The sequence below is a fragment of the Cuculus canorus genome, chromosome 25 (genome assembly GCF_017976375.1).
Source record: "Cuculus canorus isolate bCucCan1 chromosome 25, bCucCan1.pri, whole genome shotgun sequence".
NCBI lineage: Eukaryota > Metazoa > Chordata > Aves > Cuculiformes > Cuculidae > Cuculus > Cuculus canorus.
Window position 1 is genome coordinate 1,150,302 of NC_071425.1, and position 22,722 is coordinate 1,173,023.

At 57.0% G+C, this 22,722-nt stretch overlaps 2 protein-coding genes across 6 annotated transcripts; one reads left to right on the plus strand and one right to left on the minus strand.

The window, feature by feature from the left end:
* Positions 1–1,230: 1,230 nt before the first annotated feature.
* Positions 1,231–9,111, minus strand: SNX11 (sorting nexin 11). 4 transcript variants are annotated; one of them, XR_008453602.1, is made up of 8 exons: positions 9,013–9,111; positions 5,387–5,435; positions 5,010–5,096; positions 4,546–4,646; positions 4,105–4,203; positions 3,726–3,938; positions 2,622–2,727; positions 2,204–2,342 (listed from the first exon to the last, which is right to left on the minus strand). XR_008453602.1 is itself a non-coding variant. In XM_009571108.2 (7 exons), exons 2-7 carry the CDS (start codon positions 5,405–5,407, stop codon positions 2,201–2,203), a joined length of 663 nt encoding a protein of 220 aa, XP_009569403.1. In that variant the 5' UTR covers positions 5,408–5,435; positions 9,013–9,111; the 3' UTR covers positions 1,231–2,200. The 4 variants fall into 4 exon arrangements, 3 of the variants coding, with proteins under 3 accessions (XP_009569403.1, XP_053944694.1, XP_053944695.1); XM_009571108.2 differs by lacking the exon at positions 2,622–2,727 and having other exon boundaries at positions 1,231–2,342; XM_054088719.1 differs by lacking the exons at positions 2,622–2,727; positions 9,013–9,111 and adding an exon at positions 8,344–8,695 and having other exon boundaries at positions 1,231–2,342.
* Positions 9,112–9,457: 346 nt separating this feature from the next.
* On the plus strand, positions 9,458–22,267 carry CBX1 (chromobox 1). Of its 2 annotated transcripts, none has more exons than XM_054088722.1 (5): positions 9,458–9,605; positions 18,559–18,734; positions 19,649–19,826; positions 20,488–20,582; positions 21,884–22,267. In XM_054088722.1, the coding sequence occupies exons 2-5, from the start codon at positions 18,595–18,597 to the stop codon at positions 22,026–22,028; spliced, it is 558 nt and encodes a 185-aa protein (XP_053944697.1). In that variant the 5' UTR covers positions 9,458–9,605; positions 18,559–18,594; the 3' UTR covers positions 22,029–22,267. The 2 variants fall into 2 exon arrangements, with proteins under 2 accessions (XP_053944697.1, XP_053944698.1); XM_054088723.1 differs by having other exon boundaries at positions 18,562–18,734.
* Positions 22,268–22,722: the final 455 nt, after the last annotated feature.

Sequence of the window (22,722 nt, forward strand, 5' to 3'; positions counted from 1 at the left end):
GCCTCCTTCCAAGCGGCGAGGCTGTTTCTCTGGCAGGAGAGAGACGCGCCAGGCTGTGGGGGTGCGGGGAGGGAGGTGCTAAGCCATCCTCGCCCGCTCTGGGTGGGCAACTTTACCCTGAGCAGCTCCAGGTGCCCCTACGTCCCGGATCCCCTGCAGGTACCGAGGTTGGAGCTGATGCAGCGGCTGCTGTTATCCCAGACACAGCTCAGCGCCCCCTGAGCAGGAGTAGGGCTTCCCCCCTCCCCGGCCAAAGCCTCTGAGTCACTGTTTTCCCCACAGCTTTGCAAAGCTGATCAACACCACTAAAAATAATTCCTGCCTGGCTCTGAAACACACAGGCAGCGCCGCAGCTGCAGCTCCGATGGGCACCAGATGTCCCTGTGAGAAGGCAGGAGAGAGGATGGAACCCTCCTGGCAGGGTGTCAAGGGAAGGATGGGCAGTGCCAGACCAAGCTCCTGGAGCAAACTGTGCCAGAGGGATGAGAGGGAGCAGAGGGCAGGATAGGACCCTGGCCCAGCGCACGGTGCCTGTACAAGGCTGTGGGCAGGCAAAGGCCACAGTGAGTGCAGGAGCAGGTCTGTGGGGCACTGGAGTGCATCTGTGGGTGCAGGAATGGGTCCACAGGGCACAAGAGCACATCTGTGGGTACAAGAGTGCATGCGTGGGTGCAGTAATGGGTGCTGTGGGGCACAGGAGGGGGATGTGGGTGCAGGATGGAGTCTGTGGGGTGCAGGAGCAGGCCTGTGGGGCGCAGCTGGGCTCACAGCTGCACCATTTGGAGCTGTAAGCTCATGAATATGCATGACGGGGGCAGCCAATGGCAGCAGCACTCTGGCACTCGAGCAGCTGCCAGCCTTTGCGATGAACTTCTCCTGACATTTCAGATGCGCCACAACGCGTTTCCAACCCTCCCTCGCTCCCCCCGGTGCATCCTGGCCCCCACGTGAGGCTGAGACCCCCCGAGCCGGGGTCAGGGCTGTGAAACTTGTGATGGGGCAAGGTGGGACCCCTCAGCCCTGTCTGTCCCCTGCCACTACCCCAGAGGCCTCTCTGTTGCCCCGGGGCAGGGTCAGCCCTGGTGGTTCTGATATCTCCAGGCCCAGAGTGAGAGGTGGAATAAGCCCCTGTTTTCCCTAAAGCCGTCTCCCTGCCACCAGCTCGGCCACAGCGCAGCTCCCTCCACCCATGCAGTGAGGACACACGTTGCCAGCAACCAGCGAGCCTCTTCTACTTCATTTTTATTTCAAGTCAGAGCACGTCGGCTCTGCCTTCACCAGTGCTGAGGGTGGGAGGAAGAGGTGCAGGAGAGCACAGGGTGTGGTGTTGGGAGGAACCAGAGCCCAAGCGCTGCTGGACACCGACTCCAAGGCAGCTACATGCTCCTTTCCCAGCAAACCAGATTGCCGCTGAGCCTCCCACTCCCGCCTGTGCACGGCAGTTGGGAAGAGCAAACCTCCTTCTTCACATCTGGAAGGGGCATTCCCTCAAAGGGCAGGAGACACAAACCATCCCCTCTACCTTGCACTGATGCCTTCCCTGCCCCCATGATCCCAACAGGAAGCTCCTCTCCGTGCATCCCAGCCACAGCCAACCTACAGAGTAAGCTGTGCCAAGAGGCCCCAGGTGTGGATACGATATCTGCACCCCACGCGTGGGCTCCAGCTCCAGGAGCTGCACAGCTGTTCCAGGGAAATGCAGCCTTCCCCACCTGGGGCATGGAGGGGAATTTGGGGAAGTGAAGAGACTGCTGGGCAGCAGCCAGCCCCTGCTCCCAGCCCACACCTGCACCAAGGAAGGCCTTCCTCCGTTTCACTGGATGTGAGCCAGCGTATCCCACCCTGCCCCAGAGCAGGGATGTGCCAAAGACACAGAGCCTCGCTGCCACTGCCACTTCAGCCCTGCTCCTGCATCAGTCAGAGAGCAAAGGCCATGGGAACAACAAACACAGGTTTCACTAACCACAAGATCCCCTCTCCAAAGGGAAGAGTGATGGGAACGCTGCCTGGGACATTGAGGACAGTCAGGAGTCATCAGGGAGAGCACATGAGCCCCAGACACTGCAGAGCTTGGGACAAGGCCATGTTCCCAGTGCAGCTCCAGTCCCACCAGCCTGGACACCCTTCGGGCAGGGCAGCGGTCCCTCTTCCAGCGAGGGCTGCAGGTCCCGGGGAATGCAGGCGAGGTCGCTAGAGCCGTTTACTGAATCTCCCGCTGTCCGCCCAGGGGCTCAGCTGGCTCCTCCGGACTGTCCGAGTGGCTGTCGTCCATGCCGAAGTCGCTCCAGTGCGGGAAGGGCTCCAGGCACCTCGGACCCTGTGGGCTTCCCAGGCCGGCACAGCTGGAAAGAGAGAAGAGGTCAGAGCGGAGAAGGGATGCGAGGGAGATGCAGGGCCTGAGGTGCCTGCACGTCTGCGCAGCAACGCTGCCTCCTTGGCACAACCGCTTCCGCGCAGCACAGGCTGCTTTCCCTCGGCACAGCCTCACCACAGCCCGCAGCTTCCAGCAGTTTGGCCACAGAAGCAACCGCTCGCCCTTGCACGCAAGCCCAGAGCGGGAAAGGGGGGGAGACTGCCACCAGCGAGAGGGACACCCGAAGCTGCGCTGCCCGGGTACCTACCCATTGGCCTGGGCTGCTGCGCTCCCTCAAACCCCTTCCTTAAAACCAGAAGGGCTCTAGTTAAAAACTGGTCTCTCGCTGGGGTCCAGACACCTCTTTCTTCCTGCTATTTGAAAACCAAGATGAAGAAATGTGGGGACTGGGTAGTGCAGGAGGCCAGAAGCAGCCTCGCGTCTCATTTGAGGGGCAGGGGGACTCCGAACATTTCTGCCAGGCGCTCCGGGCTGCCGTGAGCGCAGCAGGGACCCCGCGCCTGCCACAGGACACAGGACTCGCACATGCAGGTGATGTCTGCGCTTGTGCAGCTGCTTGCAGGGAGCTGTGGCGGCTGCAGACTGAGGACGCCATCCTCCCCTCAGCCCAGCTGCCTCCCCAGGTGCAGAATCCCTTCGGATGGCTGCAGCGGGGCAGCCACCGCACCAGGAGATGCCTGGTTAATTCCATGGCACGCCACAAGCGCTCGGAAGCTCTGATGTGCATGAGGAACTACAAAACCCACTCACGCTGCGAAGGACCGAGGCAAGACGCATGGAAAGCCTGAGCTTTGAAAACCTCCAAAGGCTCCTCGCTCCCCAGAGATTAAGAAGGGAAAGCAGCCAAAGAGCTTTGTAAATCTCAGCTTAGGCTGTTCGAAGAGACTTAAGCTCTTTTCTGCTAAGCCCTCCGGAACAGGTCACCCTTCTGGGCAGCCTGGAGGGCTGCAGAGGAGATGCCCGAGAAATCCAGCTCCCAGCAATCCTGCCTGTTTGGGGCTGGGGAACACGTGCTCAACCTCATCCCCTCAACCAACTGTAACAAGGATCATAGGATCACAAAATCATTAGGTTGGAAAAGACCTTTGAGATCATCAAATCCAAATGTACCTGTCCACTACTAAATCAGGGAGGTTGAAACTGGCTGGGCTTTGGGGTCCCTTCCGACCTAAACCATTCCATGACTCAAATCAGGCTGTACCAGACACACAGCAGCAAGGAGAGGCACGGACAGCGAGGCACCAGCTGGCTCGGAGCACAGCCCAGACTGCTCCAGACAGCATGGAGCGGCTCCACGCGCAGCACAGGAGCTGCCGGCACCCCACGGCTGGTCCTTTTGTGCCCGAGTTACCTGCCGTGCAGGTTCCCTCCTGGCAGCAGCGCAGGGCGGCTCTCTTCCTCCTGCACCCAGCCGCAGTTGGACATGGCGTAGTGGAGGATGGCTTCCGTCACTGTCTGCGAGCCTTGGCCTTGCACACACGCCTCTATCTCGGGAATGGAGAGCTGACTCTGCAGGAAAAGGTGCAGGCGGCTGTCGGAGAGGAGGACCACGTTCTGCACAACCCTGTTCACAGAGGAAAGAAGATGAGCGAGGCAGGAGGACCACAGAGCACGCTGAGCCCTGCGCACGCTGAGCCCAGCCCTGGTGCCACCTCACAGCCAGCAGCTCTAAGCAAGGCCAGAGCAGCGTCTCCTGTCCCTCTCCCAGCTCTCAAAAATGCTCCACTCACTTCTCCAAGAACTGCTGCAGCCCCTGTCTCCGCTTCTCGATGAACTCATCAGTGCTGCCCACAAAGAAGGTAGATTTTCCGGGCAGGTCTGGGACAGGCCTGCATGCACAGAGCAGAGGCAGCGGCTAAGAGTCAGATCATGCCAGTGTAGAGAAACACGAGCAGCCAGGACCCTGCTGTGTGCAGAGCTGGATCCCAGGAGCTCAGCTGTCCTGTGTTCATGTCTGTGACTTCTATCCAGTACTGAAAGGGGCTCCAGGAAAGCTGGGGAGGGGAGGTGTCCCTGCCCATGGCAGGGATTGGAACTGGATGGGCTTTGAGGTCCCTTCCAACCCAAAACATTCCACGATTCTATCCATATCTGAGTTCCAGTGGCTCTCCCAGGGCAATGGGAAGCAGCGTGTGGCTGCAGGAGGGGAAAGAGGGGAACACTGTGCTTACACCAAGCCAGCATTCTTCTGGAGCTGCCTCTTCAGCCACACGAATTCACGGTACCGGCGCCGCACGCATGAGGTTTTGGCAGTAAAGGCCTTACTGTTGGTCTGCAAGAAAGTCCATCAGGGAAACAAAGCACATGATTAAGGGCAGCAAGGCAGAGGAGGGGCAGGATCTTGCCCGCACAGCTCCCTGCATGCCGTGACTGCGGGATCCCCTCAAAGCACTGGGAGCTTTCAAAAGAACTGAAAGTGTCTTAAAGACCTGAAAAGGAGCCAGGCGAGAAGCTGGGTCTCAGACCCACATGGAGACAGTGCAGGAGGAGGGATGGGCTGCTGACGGCTTCCCCTTCACAGCTCCTTCCATCCCTGCTCAGCGCAGCCAGACACGGCCACGCAGCCCTGCTTGGGAGCCTCGCGCACAGCACGCCAAGCTCTGCAGCTCACCCCTCTCCCTTGGCTGCAACTCACGTGGAGGAAGATTTTGTAATCCACATAGGAGTTCCAGGAGCCTTCGTTCTGCACCCGGGGGTCCTGGACGCGCACTGTGGTCAGCTCCTACGGCACAAACACTGCCTGAGCGCAGGAGGCAGCGCTCACCGCCCGTGCCAACATGCCCCCTTCTCAGAGGGGCTCCTGAGGACAGGGACCCACGACCACATTGGCTCATCCGGCTGTGCTGCCCCAGCCAGAATGCAGACATCTCCAGCCCTTCCCACCCCTCATCAGCTGCCCCTCAGCTCTGCCCCACAGACATCTCACACCCCTCAACATAGCCAAGAGCACCTGCTCCAGGGCTGCCAAATTCCAGTGAGGAACAGACAAAACCCACATCAAAAGGCTCTTACTTCCTCTGGGTTCTCCAACATCCTAGAGCCAGAGCCCAGTGGGAAACATCTGCACAGAGGGGGGAAAAAAAAAAGGGAATTAGTGAGACAAGATCAACACATCAGGGTCTCCTGCGTGCTCTGCCTCCCTCCAGGCACCTCTCCAGCCCCCATGTCCGTACTCGGCTGCTTTCCCTGATCCTCTTCCCTCAAAAGAAAGAGGATGCATTCAAATCCCTCAGCCCACAGGGAAAACAGCTTCCAGCGTTAATCCCCTACGTGTTCCTGAGGCACAGCAGCCTGCTAGGCTCCCACTGGGATGTACTGGAGAGTGCCATGACCAGAGCCAGAGCCTGAGGCACCTCTTCAGGTCCCTCCTGCCCACGGAGAGGCACTGGGATCCTACAGCCTTCTGGAACAGCGCTCAGAAATCCCTGGATCACAGACGGGTGAGCAGGGCTCCCAGCTCAGAGGGGATGGGGCAGCCAGCTGCTCCTGCTGAGCTGTCTGCCCTCCTCTCCCACAGCACTTCCCTGATCCCTGGCAGATAACGGAGTCTCTGGGAAAGGTGGACCCAGCTCCGAGAGAACTCTTTCCCCAGGGTACCTCCTGTTGGTCAAGAGCCCAGTTCCCCAGTTTGCTCCTCAGATCAGGGGGGAAAAGCCCGGCCCACTCCCCCCAAGGGCAGGTTTGCACTGAAATTCCAGGGGAGCCAGTTTGGCTGGGGAAGAGAAAACTCGGTTTTTGCTGCCCATTTCCTTCTCCCACGGGCCTGCCTCTCTGCTTGCTGCCTCCCAGCAGGAGCTGGGCTGGGCCCTGTGAGCTGGGGAAGCAGCCAGCCTGTGCCAGGACCCCGCAGCTGGGCCCGCTCTCCTGCATGGATCAGACCTGCTCCCCAGCTGCCCCCTCAGCAAGTCGCCCATCAGCACCAGATGCGGATAATCCCGCTTCTCTCCGGCTCTTTCACAAGTCACCAGCATAAGCAGCAAACCTGGTAGCACAATTTCCCCACCGCGCTGGGTTTTGTGTCTGCATTCCAACTGCTCTCCCTCACACTCCTCCCTAATCCCCCTTCCCCTTCTCCCAGCAGGAACTGGGGGGCAACAAGCATCTGTGAAGTCCTCTGGGTCCCCAGTGGTGCCCAGCTTTCCTGGCTCCCACCACACCCGCTGCTTTCTCCACCACATCCCTCCAGCATTCCCAGGTCCTGCTGGACCGTGGCAGCAGATTTGCTGCACCATTACGTGCTCCTGCACTAATTCCTGTTCCACAACAGCAGCAGGAGCACAGCACCAGGGCTTGGAGGAAGGGGAGGACAGCAAGATAACCCCTCTCTCCCAATAAATTCCCAGTCCAGCCAGTGAAACCCCTTGGAGATGGATCCCCTGCACGCACACAGACCAGGAATACTCGTCAGGGGGAGCTGGAAGACCGAGCCTGTCCTGCGTCCTGGTTTCACCTCCTCTGCAGGATCATTTACAAGAGGTTTGGGAATGAAGCGGCAGTGCAGGACCCCGCCTGCTGCAGCCCGGGCTCCCGAGGGACACGGCTGCCTTGTGGCAGGGGCAACACAACCCTTCACCTGTTCCTTATGCCTGGAACCTTGCCTTTTAGGCCATGAGAGCTGCCAAGTGTCAGGCAGTGCTGGAAACCCAGCCTTTATTTATAAGCAAAGCTCTTCTGAAGACAGTGCTAATTTTAGCCAGGAGAAGGGGAGGGGTTGAGCCACAAACCAGACTTTAAAAAATCCAGCTCCACCGGTTTGCAGGTACTGGCTGTGAGGCTTCAGCCATCCCATCCTGCCCGGAGAGCAGGAAAGCGTTAATAACTGCAGAGAAGGATTTGGGAACAGACAGAGAGACCCAGGCTCACTGCATGGTGTCTTGGAGTAATTGAGCTCTCGCTGGTGGTGGGTCAGGCTGCTGCTGTTTCCAATTTGAGCCGTAAAGGGGGAAGGACGAGAGGAACCACCCAAAAAAACAACCCCCACGCTCCAGTGCACATGATTTCTCCCTTGGGGAAGGAGGGGAGAGAAAGAGCCAAATGCGACATGAGTCACTTTGCCCAATGCAGCGACGGGTGGGAGCTCCCATCCCATCCTCCCCCGTGCTGGGGGCTCCCAGCCAGAACCAGTTTCAGCAGAACTTGACCATTACATTCCCCGACCTCCCCAGGAGATGCTGCTGCCATCCCATTGCTTTTAGAGCTCCTTGCTCTGCCTGACAGCCTTGCCCAGATTAAAATGCGGGAGGGAGAAGAGACTCAGAAATTGCCTAATGGAACAGTGGAGCATTGCCAGGAAGAGGAATTGAATTCCCCAGCTCCTGGAAGGGTGCTTTGAAGAGCAGGGAGACCCAGGAGAGGGAGACCATGCTCCACAGGCAGTTAAAAAACTGGAAGTGGAGATTCCAAGCGCTCACATCCTTTCCCTATGCTTTCATCCAGTGTTATAACAACACAGGCGTAATCTTATTTATGCTTTATTTGGAGTTAATTGATCTTAACTTGATAAATCAACCTAAACCCAACCGAGAAGGCAGCTCGGGGGTAGCTTTAACCAGTTACAGCAAATCCTCTTTCAGGGTTTTTGCTCAAAGCCTCAGTTTAAGGGGCCCTGGGATACAGGGTTTGGTTTAATCTTCCTCCAATTTGCATTTCGGTGTTCCCAGGGCTCATAGTTTCAATGTCTTCCAGCTAGAAGGATGCTAAAGGTGGAAGCCACCCGGCAACGCCCCACGCTCCCAGAGCCTCACAGCTTTCCCCTGGCCCAGGATACGCAGCCTGGGTGTTCACAGAGCCCTAGGCAGGGTCCGGCTCCAGGCAGATCACCTCCCCCAGCCCTCAACTCACTGCTGGCAGAGAAAGTGTCCGGTTTTATCTCTTGCCTGCTATCTTTTATCTTCCTTGCTGACTCAGACTCATCAACGGTCTCTGCCCCTCCACACCAGCATGGAACGCTCTTTCCTACCAGCACGCACCAGGGATCATCAAGTCCAGCTCGGTGCTGCCTCTCCAGCTCAGTGCCCTGCCCAGCTCCAGGCCCGCAGAGGCTCCGCATCCATCCGAGCAGACACGGCGCTGCTCCGGGTGGCTTCCAGCGTCCCTCAGCGCTGGAGGAAAAGCCTCCCAGCAGAGCTCCAGGAAGGAAAAGAGGGAACAAGTGCCATTTGCTTCTGCTTTTGCCTGTCAGGCTTGAATAGAGCTGCCCACGCTGAGCACCGGGGAGGATTATAATGAAATCATGGGATGGTTTGAGTCAGAAGGGACCTCAAAGCCCATCCTGTTCCCATGGGCAGGGACATCTCCCACTGGATCAGGGGCTCCAAGCCCCATCCAACCTGGCCTTGAACCCCTCCAGGGATGGGGCACCACCACTGCTCTGGGCAACCTGTTCCAGGGCCTCCCCACCCTCACAGGAGAACATTTCTCCCCAAGATCTCATCTCAATCTCCCTCTTTAAAGCCATTGCCCCCGCCCCCCCGCGCTTGTTTTCCCCTCGGAAGGAGGGGGCTCTCCGCGCAGGGAGGGCCTTGGGCAGCGACCCCCAAACACAGCGGCCCCAGCGCCGCCGGGAGAGGCCGCAGCAGGCGAGGGGAGCCCAAGACCCCCAGCCCCGCCGCCCCAAGGATCCCCAGCCCCTCCCTCACCTCCTCGCAGGCCGCGGCCCCTTTAAGCAGCACAGCGACGCCGGGGGCCTTCAACCGCCTTAAACCGCGGGTAGCGCTTCCGCTTCCGGCGTGGGGCATGCTGGGACTTGTAGTTCGCGCCCTGAAATTGGGAGAGGAGTCGGTTGAGCCTCTCAGCTGCGATGGGGACTCCACGGAGAGGCCTGAAGGCTGCGTTGCAATCGCCACTGGGGCTGCGAGGTTAGGGCTGACCGGAAAGCAATCGTCGGCGTGGGTAGGTGGGGGACCACAACTCCCAGCGTGCAACGCGGCGGCGGGGGGAGGGAAATAGGAACGCTACGACTCCCGGCGTGCACCGCGGCGGGGGGGCGGTGGCTATATGGGACTACAATGCCCAGCATGCCTAGCGGTAGAGGCGGGGCGGGGAACTACATCTCCCAGGATGCCTCGTGGCGGGCGCGGGTCGCGGCGCATGCGCAAGGCTCGCGGCGGGCAGCGGGGCTGGCCGGGCTCTTTTGTTCGAGGGAGGCGGACAGCGAGCGGCCAGGCCCGCGGCCCCAGCCCAGCGCCCCCAGCGCCCCAGCCGCCCTCACCCTCCGGCGGGGCTGTGCAAGGTGAGGGGGAGGACGGGGAGCGGGGACGGGGCGGGACTGGGCGTTACTGGGGCGGGGGGGGCTTGGGGAGCGATGCTGGGGAGGAACTGGGCGTTACTGGGGGGGACAGTGAGGAGAAACTGGGCGTTACTGGGGGAGACAGTGGGGAAATGGACTGGGGAGAAACCCGGCGTTACTGGGGGGACAGTGGGGAAATGGACTGGGGCGAAACCCGGCGTTACTGGGGGGGGACAGTGGGGAGAGAGATTGGGGAGAAACTGGGCGTTACTGGGGGGGAGCGTTACTGGGGGGGACAGTGGAGAGAAACTGGGTATTACTCGGGGGGCAGTGGGGAGAAAGACTGGGGAGAAACTGGATGTTACTGGTGAGGACGGTGTTGGAAAGCTGTACTGAGATGGAGCTGGGTGGTACTGGGGGGGTGGTACTGGGGGAGCTGCTCCCCATATCGGGGAGCAGTGGGTAGAGAGACTGGGGGGAAACTGGGCGTTACTGGGAGGGGATTGGGAAACGGTGCTGGGGTGGAACTGAGCGTTACTGGTAGGAGGACGGGGGAAGCGATGCTGGGGAGGGACGGGGTGTTACTGGGGAGGGAATGGGAAATGGTGCTGAGATGGAACCGAGTATTACTGGGGAGGGATTGGGGATTGGGGCTGGAGAGGGACTGGGCAGTACTGGGGAGGCCTTGGGGAGTGAGGCTTAGGTGGGACTGGATGTTACTGGGAAGTTGAGGGGAATTTGCTGAGGGAAATGATGTTTAGGGGATGAGGTGGTGGCTGAGGGTGTTGGAGGAGGTTTGGGGTGGTGGAGAAGCGTGGGAGATGTTGAGGGGAGATTATTGCAAAAGTGAGGGGTTGTGGAGACAAAGGGTTTAGGGGGGTTAGGGGTGCTGGGAGGGGGGTTGCGGACAAGAGAGGATTTGAGAGTGCCAGGAGAGGAAGTGTTAGTGGAGAAGGGGGTTTAAGGATGCTGAGAGAGGGGGTGTTACTGAAGGGGGGGTGTTAAAGGTGCTGGGAGGGGGTTGTTAGTGGTGAGGCGATATTTAGGGGTCCTGGGCTAGGGTGTCAATGGAGGGGCCTTTGGGAAGAGCGCTGTGGGGATTGGGGTGCTGGCAAGGCTGAACCCCTCCAAGGGGACCCAGCAGGGGCAAAGCCAAGTGTGGGAGCAAGGAGGGAAGTTTAGAAGGGGAAAGGCTGGAGTAGCGACCCTGCTGGGAAGAGGGGGTGGCATTTGGGTGAGAAAGGGCTTTAAAATATCTCTGGTGGAGCCCCTGGAGTGAGGAGGAGGGGAGGGAGCTGATGGGAAGGAGAGCTCCAGGGAGAGGGGGAGGGAGGGGAGTCGGGGGCGGGAGGGGATGAATGTCAGCTTTTGGCGGGGAGAATGAGCGGGAAGCTGCTCTGGAGAGAGCGGAATGGGAGGGCAGGGAGCGGGATGGCAGCCCGTCAGGGGGACCCGAGGGGGAAGAGCTGCTGTGGAGTGAACTGGAGTGATGGGAGACTGGGGGAGCGCTTCCCTGCGGAGACCCCACTGGAAAAGGGAGGCTGTGTCTGGCAGGCTGGAAGCAAGGATGTGCTGTGGAAAGGGAGGGGAGAGATGGAACCGGGAGCTGGGTTTGGGTCGAGTCCCTGCTCACCTGCAGCAAGGGGTGATGGGGCAGGTCTCCCAGCAGGGCCGGATGTCTCCGGCTCCTTTGCTGGAAAAGAGGAGGTTTGGGAGCCTGGAGAAGGAGAGGGGATTTGGGTACCAAGGGAGTTGAACCGTGTTTGGAATGGAACTTCTGAAGTGTTTAAGGGAAGAGTAGGACTTCTAGAAAGGGATGATGGAGCCCAAATGGGATTCATCTCTCTGTACAAGCAGGCAGCGAGGCTTTGCTGAGGAAGTGGCAGATGTGAGCCTGGCCGGGAGGGCGGCAGTGGGGTTTGGCTCCAGGCTGACCCATTCCCCCCCAGATGGCAGAACCAGAATGTGGCCTGAGTGTCTGCGGTGAGCATTGGGGTCCTTGGGATGTGGCAGTGCTGTCGGTGTTGAGTTTGATCAGCTTGGGAGCAGCACACACGGATGTGGTCCCTATAAAACCGAGAGATCAAAGTATAAAGGGGAGTTTGGGCTGAATAATTGCAGACTCCAGCTGTGACAGATTTTAATCACTTAAAACCCAATGTAATAACCTCTTGTGCATCTGAGAGAGGAGGATGTTGGCGATGGGAGTGTTTGGGGCCAACATCCCTGTTGGGTTTGCGACCCAGGCCCTGTTTCCATTAGTGCTTGAGGAGGTAGTGGCAGCGATGAGAACCAGATGTGGCTGCTCCGATCTCTGCCACCGCCAGGGAAATGCAGAAGGAAGCAGGTGAGGGGCCTGCGGGTGCTGGCAGGAAGAGCCCCCGGATGCGATCCGTCTGTCCCTAGGGATGCAGGCTGGCAGGGGTTGCTCTGGAGAGGGAGGAGGTGCTGAGGAGACTGGGAAGCTGGGAATCCTGCAGCACTTGAGGCAATGCTTTCTCCTTTCAATACAAAAGGAAGGAGATGGAGGTAAATCCCTGCTCTGAGTCCACCAGTGTTGATCCTGTCTAAAGTGTTCGGAAGCTGCGTCTGTCTTCACACAACAGAATTCCTCTCTGCACAATGGGATTTCTTCCTTCAGGTTCTCTCTTCCTCCCGTTCCCCGTGTGTTTCCCTTCAATCGAGTGGTGCTTTCTCTCCTGGATTGTGAATTTAACTTCGAATGATGTGGCTGAGCTTGGAGGTTGCAGCTTTCCTTTAGCCTGGTCTCTGCTCAAAGGCTCGAGCTCTCACTCAGACTTTCCAGAACCGTTTTCAGGTTCTGGAGAGTGGAAGATTTAACGTGCTTCTTCCCACTTCAAAGGAACGATGCCTGCTGCCTTTCCCTGCGCTCACAGGATAAACTTGGCGTGCTCGTAAGTCTGTAAGGAGATGAGTGATCCTAGCCAAGTCTGAGGAAGGCAGGAGGAGGAAACGTTTTAACTTTTAAACTCCTCGAAGCTGAGCTGAACTGCGAATCCTGTAATGCACAGTGAATGGAGCTGCTCTGTACTGAAATCAAACCTCTGGGTTTGCCCTTCCTTCCTTTGACTTCCTACCAAGAGGATCAGTGCCCGGCACCACAGAAGGGTGTTGGGTAGAGCTTTGACATCTCCCGAGGGAAGCGTCCCAGCCAGCGGTGCTGATGGTGTTTGCGTTTGCCCAGTAGTGGTTGCACAGCGTGGATGCGGATCTCCGGGAGATCTTGTGGTGCCAGCACGGATTCCCTGCAACGGCGTGCTGGCAGCTCCAGCCCTCGCTCCGCTGTCTGTCCCTCTGGCCCCTGTAACCAGGCTTCTTTGAGCTGGGCCTCTTCATGGCCTTTTGCTCCTATGTGAGTTCTTTTCCAGTGGCTTAGGTGTGTCCTGGATCTCTTTCCTCTTAGCCACAGACGAAGATGCCGTTCTTTCGGTTTCTCTCTGTTCAGCCTCCCCCTTCACAAAGGATTTCAGCTTTGCCTTGAGCGAAAGGGAAGGAGCAGCAAATGAAAAGGGAAAGATTTCATAGAATCACGGAATGGTTTGAGTCAGAAGGGACCTCAAAGCACATCCAGTTCCACCCCTACCATGGGCAGGGACACCTCCCACTGGATCAGGGGCTCCAAGCCCCATCCAACCTGGCCTGGAACCCCTCCAGGGATGGGGCACCACCACTGCTTTGGGCACCCTGGGCCAGGGCCTTCCCACCCTCACAGCGAAACATTCTCCCTAAGATGTCATCTCAACCTCCCCTTTTTCAGCTGAAAACTGTTCCCCCCATCCTATCCCTGCCCTCCCTGATCCAGAGCCCCTCCCCAGCTTTTCTACAGCCCCTTTCAGCACTGGAAGCTGCTCTAAGGTCTCCCTACTGCCTTCTCTTCTCCAGGCTGAACAACCCCAATACTCAGCCTGTCATCCTGAGGATAAAATATGTGGCATGGGCCCATCACGAATGTTGTCTCAAAATTGTATTTTTCAATATAAACCAGGTGTAGAAAACTGAAGCTGAGTTTTAGGAACCTGAGCTCCTGCTGTGATCTCTCTGGGCAGGACCCATCCAGCCTCACATCTTGTAGATGTGAGCATCTCCCAGAAGTGTGACAGGAGCTGTCAGCCCTCCACAAAAACGCCCAGGTGAAAGGAAACGGTTTCAGTCCACGTGTAGGAGCTCGGTGTGAGTGAAACATGGTTATTTGAAAGCCCTGGAGATGAGGGAGCAGAGCATGGGGTGAGCTCTCCTGCGCTGCCTTTCCAAGTAGGTGGGGGTGGTTCAGCCTCTCCCCTTTCCTCTGGAGACCCGAAGCCTGCCAGCCCTTTTGGTGGCTGTGGTTTGTTTTCAATAACTAAAATCAGAGGGTTTGGGTATTCCTGGTGGCAGAAGGCTGAAATCTTTGCCGAGCACACTGTTCCGCAGAGGAAGAGGGCGTGGGGAGCAGCTCGGATGCCCCACAGATAAAGCCAGGCACTGAGTTTGTGCCCTGGAGGGGCCAAAGTCCCCTTCTTACAAAGCTGCGGTTTGACTGCAGTGCAGCAAGGCCCGTGCAGCACCTTCCCTCTGTGTTGCTGCTCCAGCGCTGAAATCTGTACCATTTCTACCAGCAGATGCTGGAACTACAGCTCAGCCTTCCCACCCAGAGCAGCTCTATGGCTTGCAGGCTCTGGAGGCAAATCCATTGTCCCTGCTGGATGGGACGGCAGGGTAACCGCAGGCGTCTAGAGAGACCACGGAGGTGGAGCAGGTCCCTGGCACTTGGTGGGGTCAATGCCTGGAGCAGGAATGGGAACATCTGCCAAGAGGAACAGGCCTCAATTGCGCAGGGACTCCAGTGAAGCTGCTACTGGCCAAACGCTGAGGTGTGGTTGCTGCAGCCATTTGCTCTGGGGATTTTGTCCCTCCCCTTGGCCAGCTCTTTCTCAAAGTGCTCCTGGCTCTGGATTTGCATCCTCTCTGCCCAGCCTTACCACAATGAAACGCCGGCTCCGCAGGGTTGCGTTGCCCTGCTGCCTCTGTTTTCCTTTCCACACCCGCCTGCCCAGCACACCTCCAGTTCCAGCAGCTCCTCTACCGTTAGACCCTCTGATCCAGTTGCCTTCCTCAAGCGGCCCTGGTGATCCAGCTCTGCATCCTTAGGTGCCTTAAAAACAAGGCCATCTTCGAGCCACAGCCACAGCACTTCTGTCTAAAACCCTTCTGCCTGCGGCTGAAAGCAAGGAAGCCAGAGATCTCGCCCCTCTGGGCCATCTTGGAGTTTATTTGCCGTAGTCAGAGCTGCAACAGCTCCTTCATGGGAATCGCCTCTGGCCCCTTTCTCCATCAGCCACGCGGTGCCAGAGGAGGAGGATGGAGGGAGGAAGGAACTGCCTGAAGAGTTGCAGACTGAAACATGATCCCAGGGCTTCCTGCTGCAGCGCTGGCTCCTGCTCAGGATTAGCTGCTGGCGGTGGGTCGAGGCTTTACATTGTTGTGTTGCCCACCAGCTGAGGCGGTGCCAGGCAGCCTGGCCTCCTCTTCAGCGTTGCTGCTTTGTGTTGGCCTCTGATTAAGGATGCTTTTGGTCTGTTCCAGCCCAGGAGCTGAGGAGGGAGAAACCTCTCTGATGGATGTTCTTGTCTAGCTCTGTTTTAGTGGCTGTTCCCATGTGGTTGAGTTTTCCTCCATCAAACAGGGCGATAAAGTTCATCCCTGAGGGACTGGATGTCCTCTGATATTCATGGAATTATAGAATCATGGAATGTCATAGAATCGTGGGATGGCTTGGGTCAGAAGGGACCTTAAAGTCCATCTAGTTCCAATCCCCTGCCTTGGCCAGGGACTCCTCCCACTGGATCCAGTTGCTCCAAGCCCCATCCCATCTGTTTAAATCGCTTTGCCAGCAAGTTCATGATGTTGCTCCGTAGAATTTAAGGTGTTCAAGGCCATGACTCCATCATTCTAAGATGTAAAGGATAGAATTCAGTCTGCCAGCAAGTTATTCTCTACTCCGGAGCACCCGTTGACCTGGTTGTCAGTATTGGGACAGAGCTGTCTGTGTTTTTGTGGAGATTGAGATTGGTGTGCACATTGGGGGTGTGTGGAACTTGCATTTGGGACTGGGACCAGCCCTGTTACCTCAAGGCAGTTTGAGCTTTCCCTTCCCATTAGCACTAGGACTGGCAAATTGTTTGCTCTTTGGGAAGAGAGACTCAGGACTTCCACAGAAACATGTTCCAGCTTCTTTACAGCTTCCCTTGACTAATACCTACTGGAGTTGGGAATGCAGGGAGTGCTTGGCTGTCGTGGAGCAGTGCCCCGCTGCAGGGAGGAACAGCAGGAGAGGATGGTGATGCTCACACGGGTACAGTCACGTGTGGTTCCCACGTGGCCAAATGCTGTGTAGAGAGTTCAGCAGTTTAGTTTCTGGCTATTAAAGTTTTCAGTCCCAATTTTTGCATCTCTGAAATAACACTTACACAGTGGGTGGAGGTTATTGTGATAGCGGCTTCAAGCTTGGGGTTTCTAACTCAAGTATATCAGGGTTTTTGCTTGAAAATCCAAAAGCCAAGTCCTCGAGTGGGCGAGAGCCCGAGCGCTGGCACAAGGATAAACATGTTGGTCTGGTGCCTGCCAAGCCAAGAGGTGCTGCCTTCTCCCTCTGCGCTCTACTGTGCCCCTCGGCTGCCCTGCAGCCCTGGCTGGGAGCTGGCAGCGGAGCCAGGATGCTCTGGAGTGTGGTTTCTGGGCTCGGTTCCCTCGCATCCGCTCTGCCCTGGCTTCTGCTGCTCTTTTGAGCCTTGTGGGGCTCGTTTGTAACCTTTCTCCTTTGGAGGATGCTGCAAGGCAGCTCCCCAGCATCTTCTATGTGAAGGAGCTTATCCAGACGTACCCCAGGAGCTGAGGCCATTCCCAAACTCATCCGTCTCCTTCAGCCAGGGTAGATCTGCAGGATTTTTGTTTTGCTGTATAAACCAGCCCTGATTTAGGTAGGTTTTGCCAGCTGAAATTTATTCTGGCCAATTCAAGATAACCTAACAACTAAAGTTTCTGAGGAGACAATGTTTGCCCTACTCACCAGCCAATTTCCAGAAAATATGTGTTTTATGGGAATAAAAGAGAAGTATTCCTCAGGGCTCCATCTGGGAACGCTCCTGGGCAGCTCTTGGGTGGTGTGGGCTGTGGGGAGGCTGCGGAGCACAGTTTGTTTCAGCGGTCTGGGTCCTGTTGCTAGCTTTGCCGGCGGCTCTCTGTGATGGCATCACTGCTTATCAGAGATAACAGATGGGGAGGCTTGGAATCTCCTGACCCTTCAGTCGGCCTGAATCAGTGCAACTCATTCCGCGCGCCCGGCTGCATGCGCAGGCTTTGGAGCAGAGGCTGAGGGGGAGCTCAGGGAACCAGAGGGCTCCACGTCCTCCTGAAACCTAAGGAAAAAAAACCTTCCTGCATCCCCTTCCCACCCAAGCTAAGGTTCTGTTGGTGTCTCCCCTCATGGGGCTGTGCGGTGGCTCGGGATCTTGTCTGTGAGGCTGGGACCTCTTGGTGTAACTGGTACCAGTAAGAAGTGACTGGAGAGAATTTGCGGGTACTGGAGGGAGGATTAACAGGCACCCCTGCCTCATAGCAGGGACGAGGTGGATGGCCATTCCCAGGAGAGGCTCTGATCTGCCCAGCCGCACTGTTCGCACTAGTCCGAGCTGGGGAAGCGGGGCCCCTCTGTGGTTTTTGGCTCCCTGAGGTGTTTCGTTTCAGCCTGGGGGAAGCGCCTGGCGTGCTGGCAGAGCTGCCGCTCCTCTGCCATCCCCTTGACGTGAGCAGAGTGCAGGGAGCTGTGCCGAGGGCCGCCCTGTCCCGTGTTAGGTGTGTACGGCAGGTAGCCTTGGGCTGTCAGGCCAGAGTTTTCCCCGCCCTGCATAGCTTCAGCTGCTTCCCAGTGAGCACCAGAGACACAGGCAGGAAATTTTCACTGTTTAAACAGCTCTAGAAGATAAGGGAGGAAAAAAATAAAGGTTTTCTGCGTTGGTGAGTTAGATAAATACCTCAGAGTGCACATCCATGAACCAGCAACGAAATGAACATGGGGAGCTCGGTACCAGGGGCTGAGACTTGTGTTTAACTTGGATTAACTGTTTATTAACTCTTAGTTAATAGCGGTGTCACGCTGGCTCCCTTCTGCTGCTCTGCAGCTGCTTCCTGCAGCCCGAGGCAGGGCTGTGAGGTGAGGAAAGAGCAGGTTGAGGGGGGATGCTCAGAATTCGGCAGAGGAAGGACAAGGTGTGGAGCAGTTGATCTAGGATGTGGCTTCATTTCTTCACCATCAGCACACAGGAGCAGCAAGGCTGAGACATGATGTGCTGAAAACAGGGACACAGCATGGGTGGAATTGAGCAGAGTCTTGATGGATTTGGTGAAATAAGGTGCTTGGGGAGAGAAAAAGGCTGAAGTTACACATCAGAAAGGATCATGGAATGTTTTGGGTTGGAAGGAACCTCAAAGCCCATCCAGTTCCCCTGCCTCTGGAACTGAGGTCCAGTGACACCTCCCACTGCACCAGGCTGCTCCAAGCCCCATCCAACCTGGCCTTGAACCCCTCAAGAATTTCTACCTGATAACACATCTCAGTCTCCCTCATCCTGTCCCTGCACTCCCTGATCCTGAGCCCCTCCCCAGCTTTCCTGAAGCCCCTTTCAGTTCTGGAGGCTGCTCTAAGGTCTCCCTGGAACCTTCTCTTCTCCAGGCTGAACAAGGCGTAGTGTAAATGCAGCAGCTCCTGCTGGAGTTTCCTGTTTGTCTTTTTGGCTGGCAGGACCATCCTGGCCATCTCTTCTATTTCCATGTCCAAAGCAGCACATGGAAAGATTTCCATCTCCAAAGCAGCATTCCTGTGCTGTATCCAATGTGTTTGCTGCCTGGCAAAGGCCAACCTGACCTTAACACAAATGTGTGGTTCTCTCTCCTCTTCTAGCAGCGTCGCCCGTAAGCTGAAAAACTGGCCAGCACAATGGGAAAAAAACAGAACAAGAAGAAAGTGGAAGAGGTGTTAGAGGAAGAGGAGGAGGAGTATGTGGTGGAGAAGGTGCTGGATCGGCGAGTGGTGAAGGGCAAAGTGGAATATCTGCTGAAGTGGAAGGGCTTCTCAGAGTAAGTGTCTGCTGCTGTGGAGTGGGTGCTGGGCCACTCCAGCACGAGCATTGTGTTGCCTTTGGCTCCCGAAGCCTCTCCAGTCAGGTGGATCAGCCTCCCTGGCCTCTCCTTGTGGAGCAAACAGGCCAAGGGCAGCCACAGTGATAAAAACGCTGTGCTGAATGCCTTGAGCTGTAATCATAGAATCATGAAATCATTAAGCTTGGAAAAGCCCTCTAAGCTCATCCAGTCCAACTGTCAGCCCAACCCCACTGTGCACTAAACCATGTCCCCAAGTGCTATGTTGGCATGTTTTTTGATCCCCTCCAGGGATGGAGATTCCACCACCCTGGGCAGCCTCTGCCAGGGCTTCACCACTCTGTCAGTGAAGAATTTTTTCTTAATATCCAATTTAAACCTACCTTGGCACAACTTGAGGCCATTTCCTCTTGTCCTGTCACTTGTTTCTTTGGAAAAGAAAGCTCTTTCTGGGAATTGCAGAGGGTGATGAGGTCTCCCCTCAGCCTCCTCCAGCCTAAGCAGCCCCAGGTCCCTCAGCCGCCTCTGGGCTCCAGCCCCTCCCGCGGCTCCATTTCCCTCCTCAGGGCGGTGAGAGCACAGCCTGGGGGGCGAAGGTCCCGTTTCTGCCTCTGGTGGGTCTTCCCCCTCTTTAACCAAGGGGGAAACAAGCAGCAGGGTAAAATGAATTATATATTTGCTTCTGAGAGGGGAAATAACTGCCCTGCCCTCTGGCATTCCTGCCTGGATTAGGCCAGGGTCCTGTTCCATGGGGCGAGGACCCTTGCATCCCAATGGCTGCTTCCCTCAGCATCTTCCCATGACTTCCCTGAGAAGTCCAGGGCTTTTCTTGGCAGCAACAGCTGTGGCAAAGCTTCCTGTGAGTAAAACTCTGCTGTTATCCTTGGTTGCAGTGAGGATAATACATGGGAACCCGAGGAGAACCTGGACTGCCCAGACCTCATCGCAGAGTTCCTGCAGTCCCAGAAAACTGCGCATGAGAGTGAGAAGTCTGAGGGAAGCAAACGCAAAGCGGAGTCGGACACAGAGGATAAAGGCGAGGAGAGCAAACCAAAGAAGAAGAAGGAGGAGGTGAGGCAGGATGGGTTTTCTGTCTGTGTTTGGCATGGAGTCTGGCAGCAAAAGACTCCAAAGCCTCAATCAAATTGTTCTGCATGGAGAGGAAACTGTTCTACTTCAGCAAGATGCTGCCGAAGCGCTTTTGAGAAGGTGTGGCTCCTGGAAGGAGGCATGAGCTGTTGTCAAAGCCAGACTTCTTTGTCAGGCCTGGGCCAGCTCTAAACTGAAAGGCCAATTCTTGAGCCACAAGGGTATGGAGATGGGGTAAAACAGGAGACAGGGGTTGCTTGTTGTCCCACTTGGGGTGGATCAGAGAGCCTCCTGCTCAGGGTGTTGACAGCTGCCTGAGAAATGGGGCAGTAAAAGGCTCTGCAGTCTGGTTTTCATCCTAGGAGCTGCTGAATCTGGGCTGGTACAAGGGTTTGGCCAGCAGGGCCTTGGAAATCAGGTCCTCTGCTTGCGGCATGAGCAGGGTGCTCCACTGTGCCGTGCCAGGTCACCTCAGCACAGTGGGATTACACCTGAGTGGTTGGCACAATTCCCCATGGACTCAATCATTATTGAGTCCGATATGCAGAACCTTTCTGAGCCGCCCCCAGCGTGTGCTGGTGACTGGACGCAGGGCCCTGGCTGTCATGCGCGATGCTACAACGGGAAACTTCTCTCTTTGCAGTCAGAGAAACCGCGAGGCTTTGCCCGGGGATTTGAGCCAGAGCGAATCATCGGTGCCACGGATTCCAGCGGGGAGCTCATGTTCCTGATGAAGTGGTGAGTGTGGCTTTGTGTCTGTCACATCTTCACTTATTCTGTGCCAGAGAGGGAAGGACCTGCACCCGGGGAGTCCCTGCTACCTGGCACCCAACCTCTCGCGATGGCGCTGCTGCCTGAGGCGACCCCTCTGCACTGAGGCTAACGTGGATGTGAAACGAGCAGGTAGGGCCCTTGGGATCGTGCGGCTCTTTAAGTTGTCTCCCCGCAGCAGGCAGGATTTGGGGAGAGAGACGGGCACGGTGTCCTGTCACGGGCTGCAGTTCTGGAAGGCTGCACTCACAGGAGAGCTGTGATGATGACTACGTCCCTTTCGGCTGCGGTGACGCAGGGCTGTCACTGGCACAGGAGCCGGACCAGGCAGGCATAGGTGTGAGAGTCATTTGCTTTTGCACTGTCTCGGAAGGATGGAGTGGCTGAGGTCAGGGCTGCATCCTTGATTCGGCTTCTCCCCATCCTCAACAACTTAGAGCTGAACTGACAGATGAGATGCTCGATATGAGCCAGCAAGGTGTGCTCATGGCCCAGAAAACAAACGTGTCCTGGGCTGCATCCAAACCTGTGGGACCAGCAGGGAAGGAGGGGATTCTGCCCCTCTGCTCCGCTCTGGTGAGACCCCACCTGGAGCCCTGCATCCAGTTCTGGAGTCCCCTGCACAGGAAAGACATGGAGCTGTTGGAGCGAGTCCAAAGGAGGCCACGGAGATGATCCGAGGGCTGCAGCACCTCCTGTACGAGGACAGGCTGGGAGAGTTGAGGTTCTTCAGCCTGGAGAAGAGAAGGCTCCCCCTTAGAGCAGCTTCCAGTGCTGAAAGGGGCTGCAGAAAAGGTGGGGAGGGGCTCTGGGTCAGGGAGGGCAGGGACAGGACAAGGGGGAATGGTTTTGTGCTGAAAGAGGGGAGATTGAGATGAGATCTTAGGCAGAAATGTTTCGCTGTGAGGATGGTGAGGCCCTGGCCCAGGTTGCCCAGAGCAGTGGTGGCTGCCCCATCCCTGGAGGGGTTCCAGGCCAGGCTGGATGGGGCTTGGAGCAACCTGATCCAGTGGGAGGTGTCCCTGCCCATGGCAGGGGGTGGGACTGGATGGGCTTTGAGGTCCTTTCCAACCCAAACCATTCTGTGATTTCTCCTGGGCTCATGTGCTGCTTCTCCCTGCTCCGGAGCCACTTGGGAAGGGGCCGCTTGGATCCCCTGCGCAGCTCAAGGACTCTGTTTACCTCTCACTTCTTGTTTTTTCTCCTCTCTCCACTTCTTCCATCTCCCCTCTCAGCCTCCTAACTCATTCCTCTCCTCTCACCTTTAGGAAGAACTCTGACGAGGCCGACCTGGTCCCTGCCAAGGAAGCCAACATCAAGTGCCCGCAGGTGGTCATCTCCTTCTATGAGGAGAGGTTGACATGGCATTCCTACCCTTCAGAGGATGATGACAAGAAAGAGGACAAGAACTAAACGCCCCGGCCCCCGCGCTGGCCAGCCTTTGTATAAAGATCTGAACTGTGGGTTTGAGCAGGAGGGGGAGAGAACGCGGCTTTGCTCGCTTGGGAGCGTAGAGATGGCTGGAGAAGATGCCCTTTGAAGAGACCAGTATGGTTTCTGTGCCCTGCAGCTGCGCAACTGCTTTAATGCGGCTTCACGCTGCGTACAGATTCCAACCAGCCCGGCTCGCTTTGGGAGGGGAGGGAAGGGCAGGGGGATAGTGGAGAGGGGGGGAATTGGGGTTGGGGGGTTCAAAGCTGTGTAATTGCAGCTTGGGGGTGAGGAGGCAAAGCCCCTTCCGTGAAGGACTATCCCTGGGGGGGTGGGCTGGGGCGAGGGAGTGCAGACGGATACTGCTTGTTCTTCAAAGACCATCTCAGCAACCCACAGCCTTCTTCCCAATAGTGTTAACTCTGCATTTTTACGGCGTAGCATGTGTGTAGTTTTGGGTTTTTTTCTCCTTTTTTTGCTATTTACTGGTGTTTTGGGGGGCTGGGGGGAGGGAGGGGGTGGGACGGGAGGGACGGGAGGGACTCTGTCTCTTTGGGAGGGAGGGCGATGAGCTCTGGTGACGACGTTCCAGATCATTTCCAGAGTTGGGTTTTTTTAAAGAAACAGAATTCAAACGAGGAAAAACAAAAGGGGGGAGGGAGGAAGGGAGCCCAGT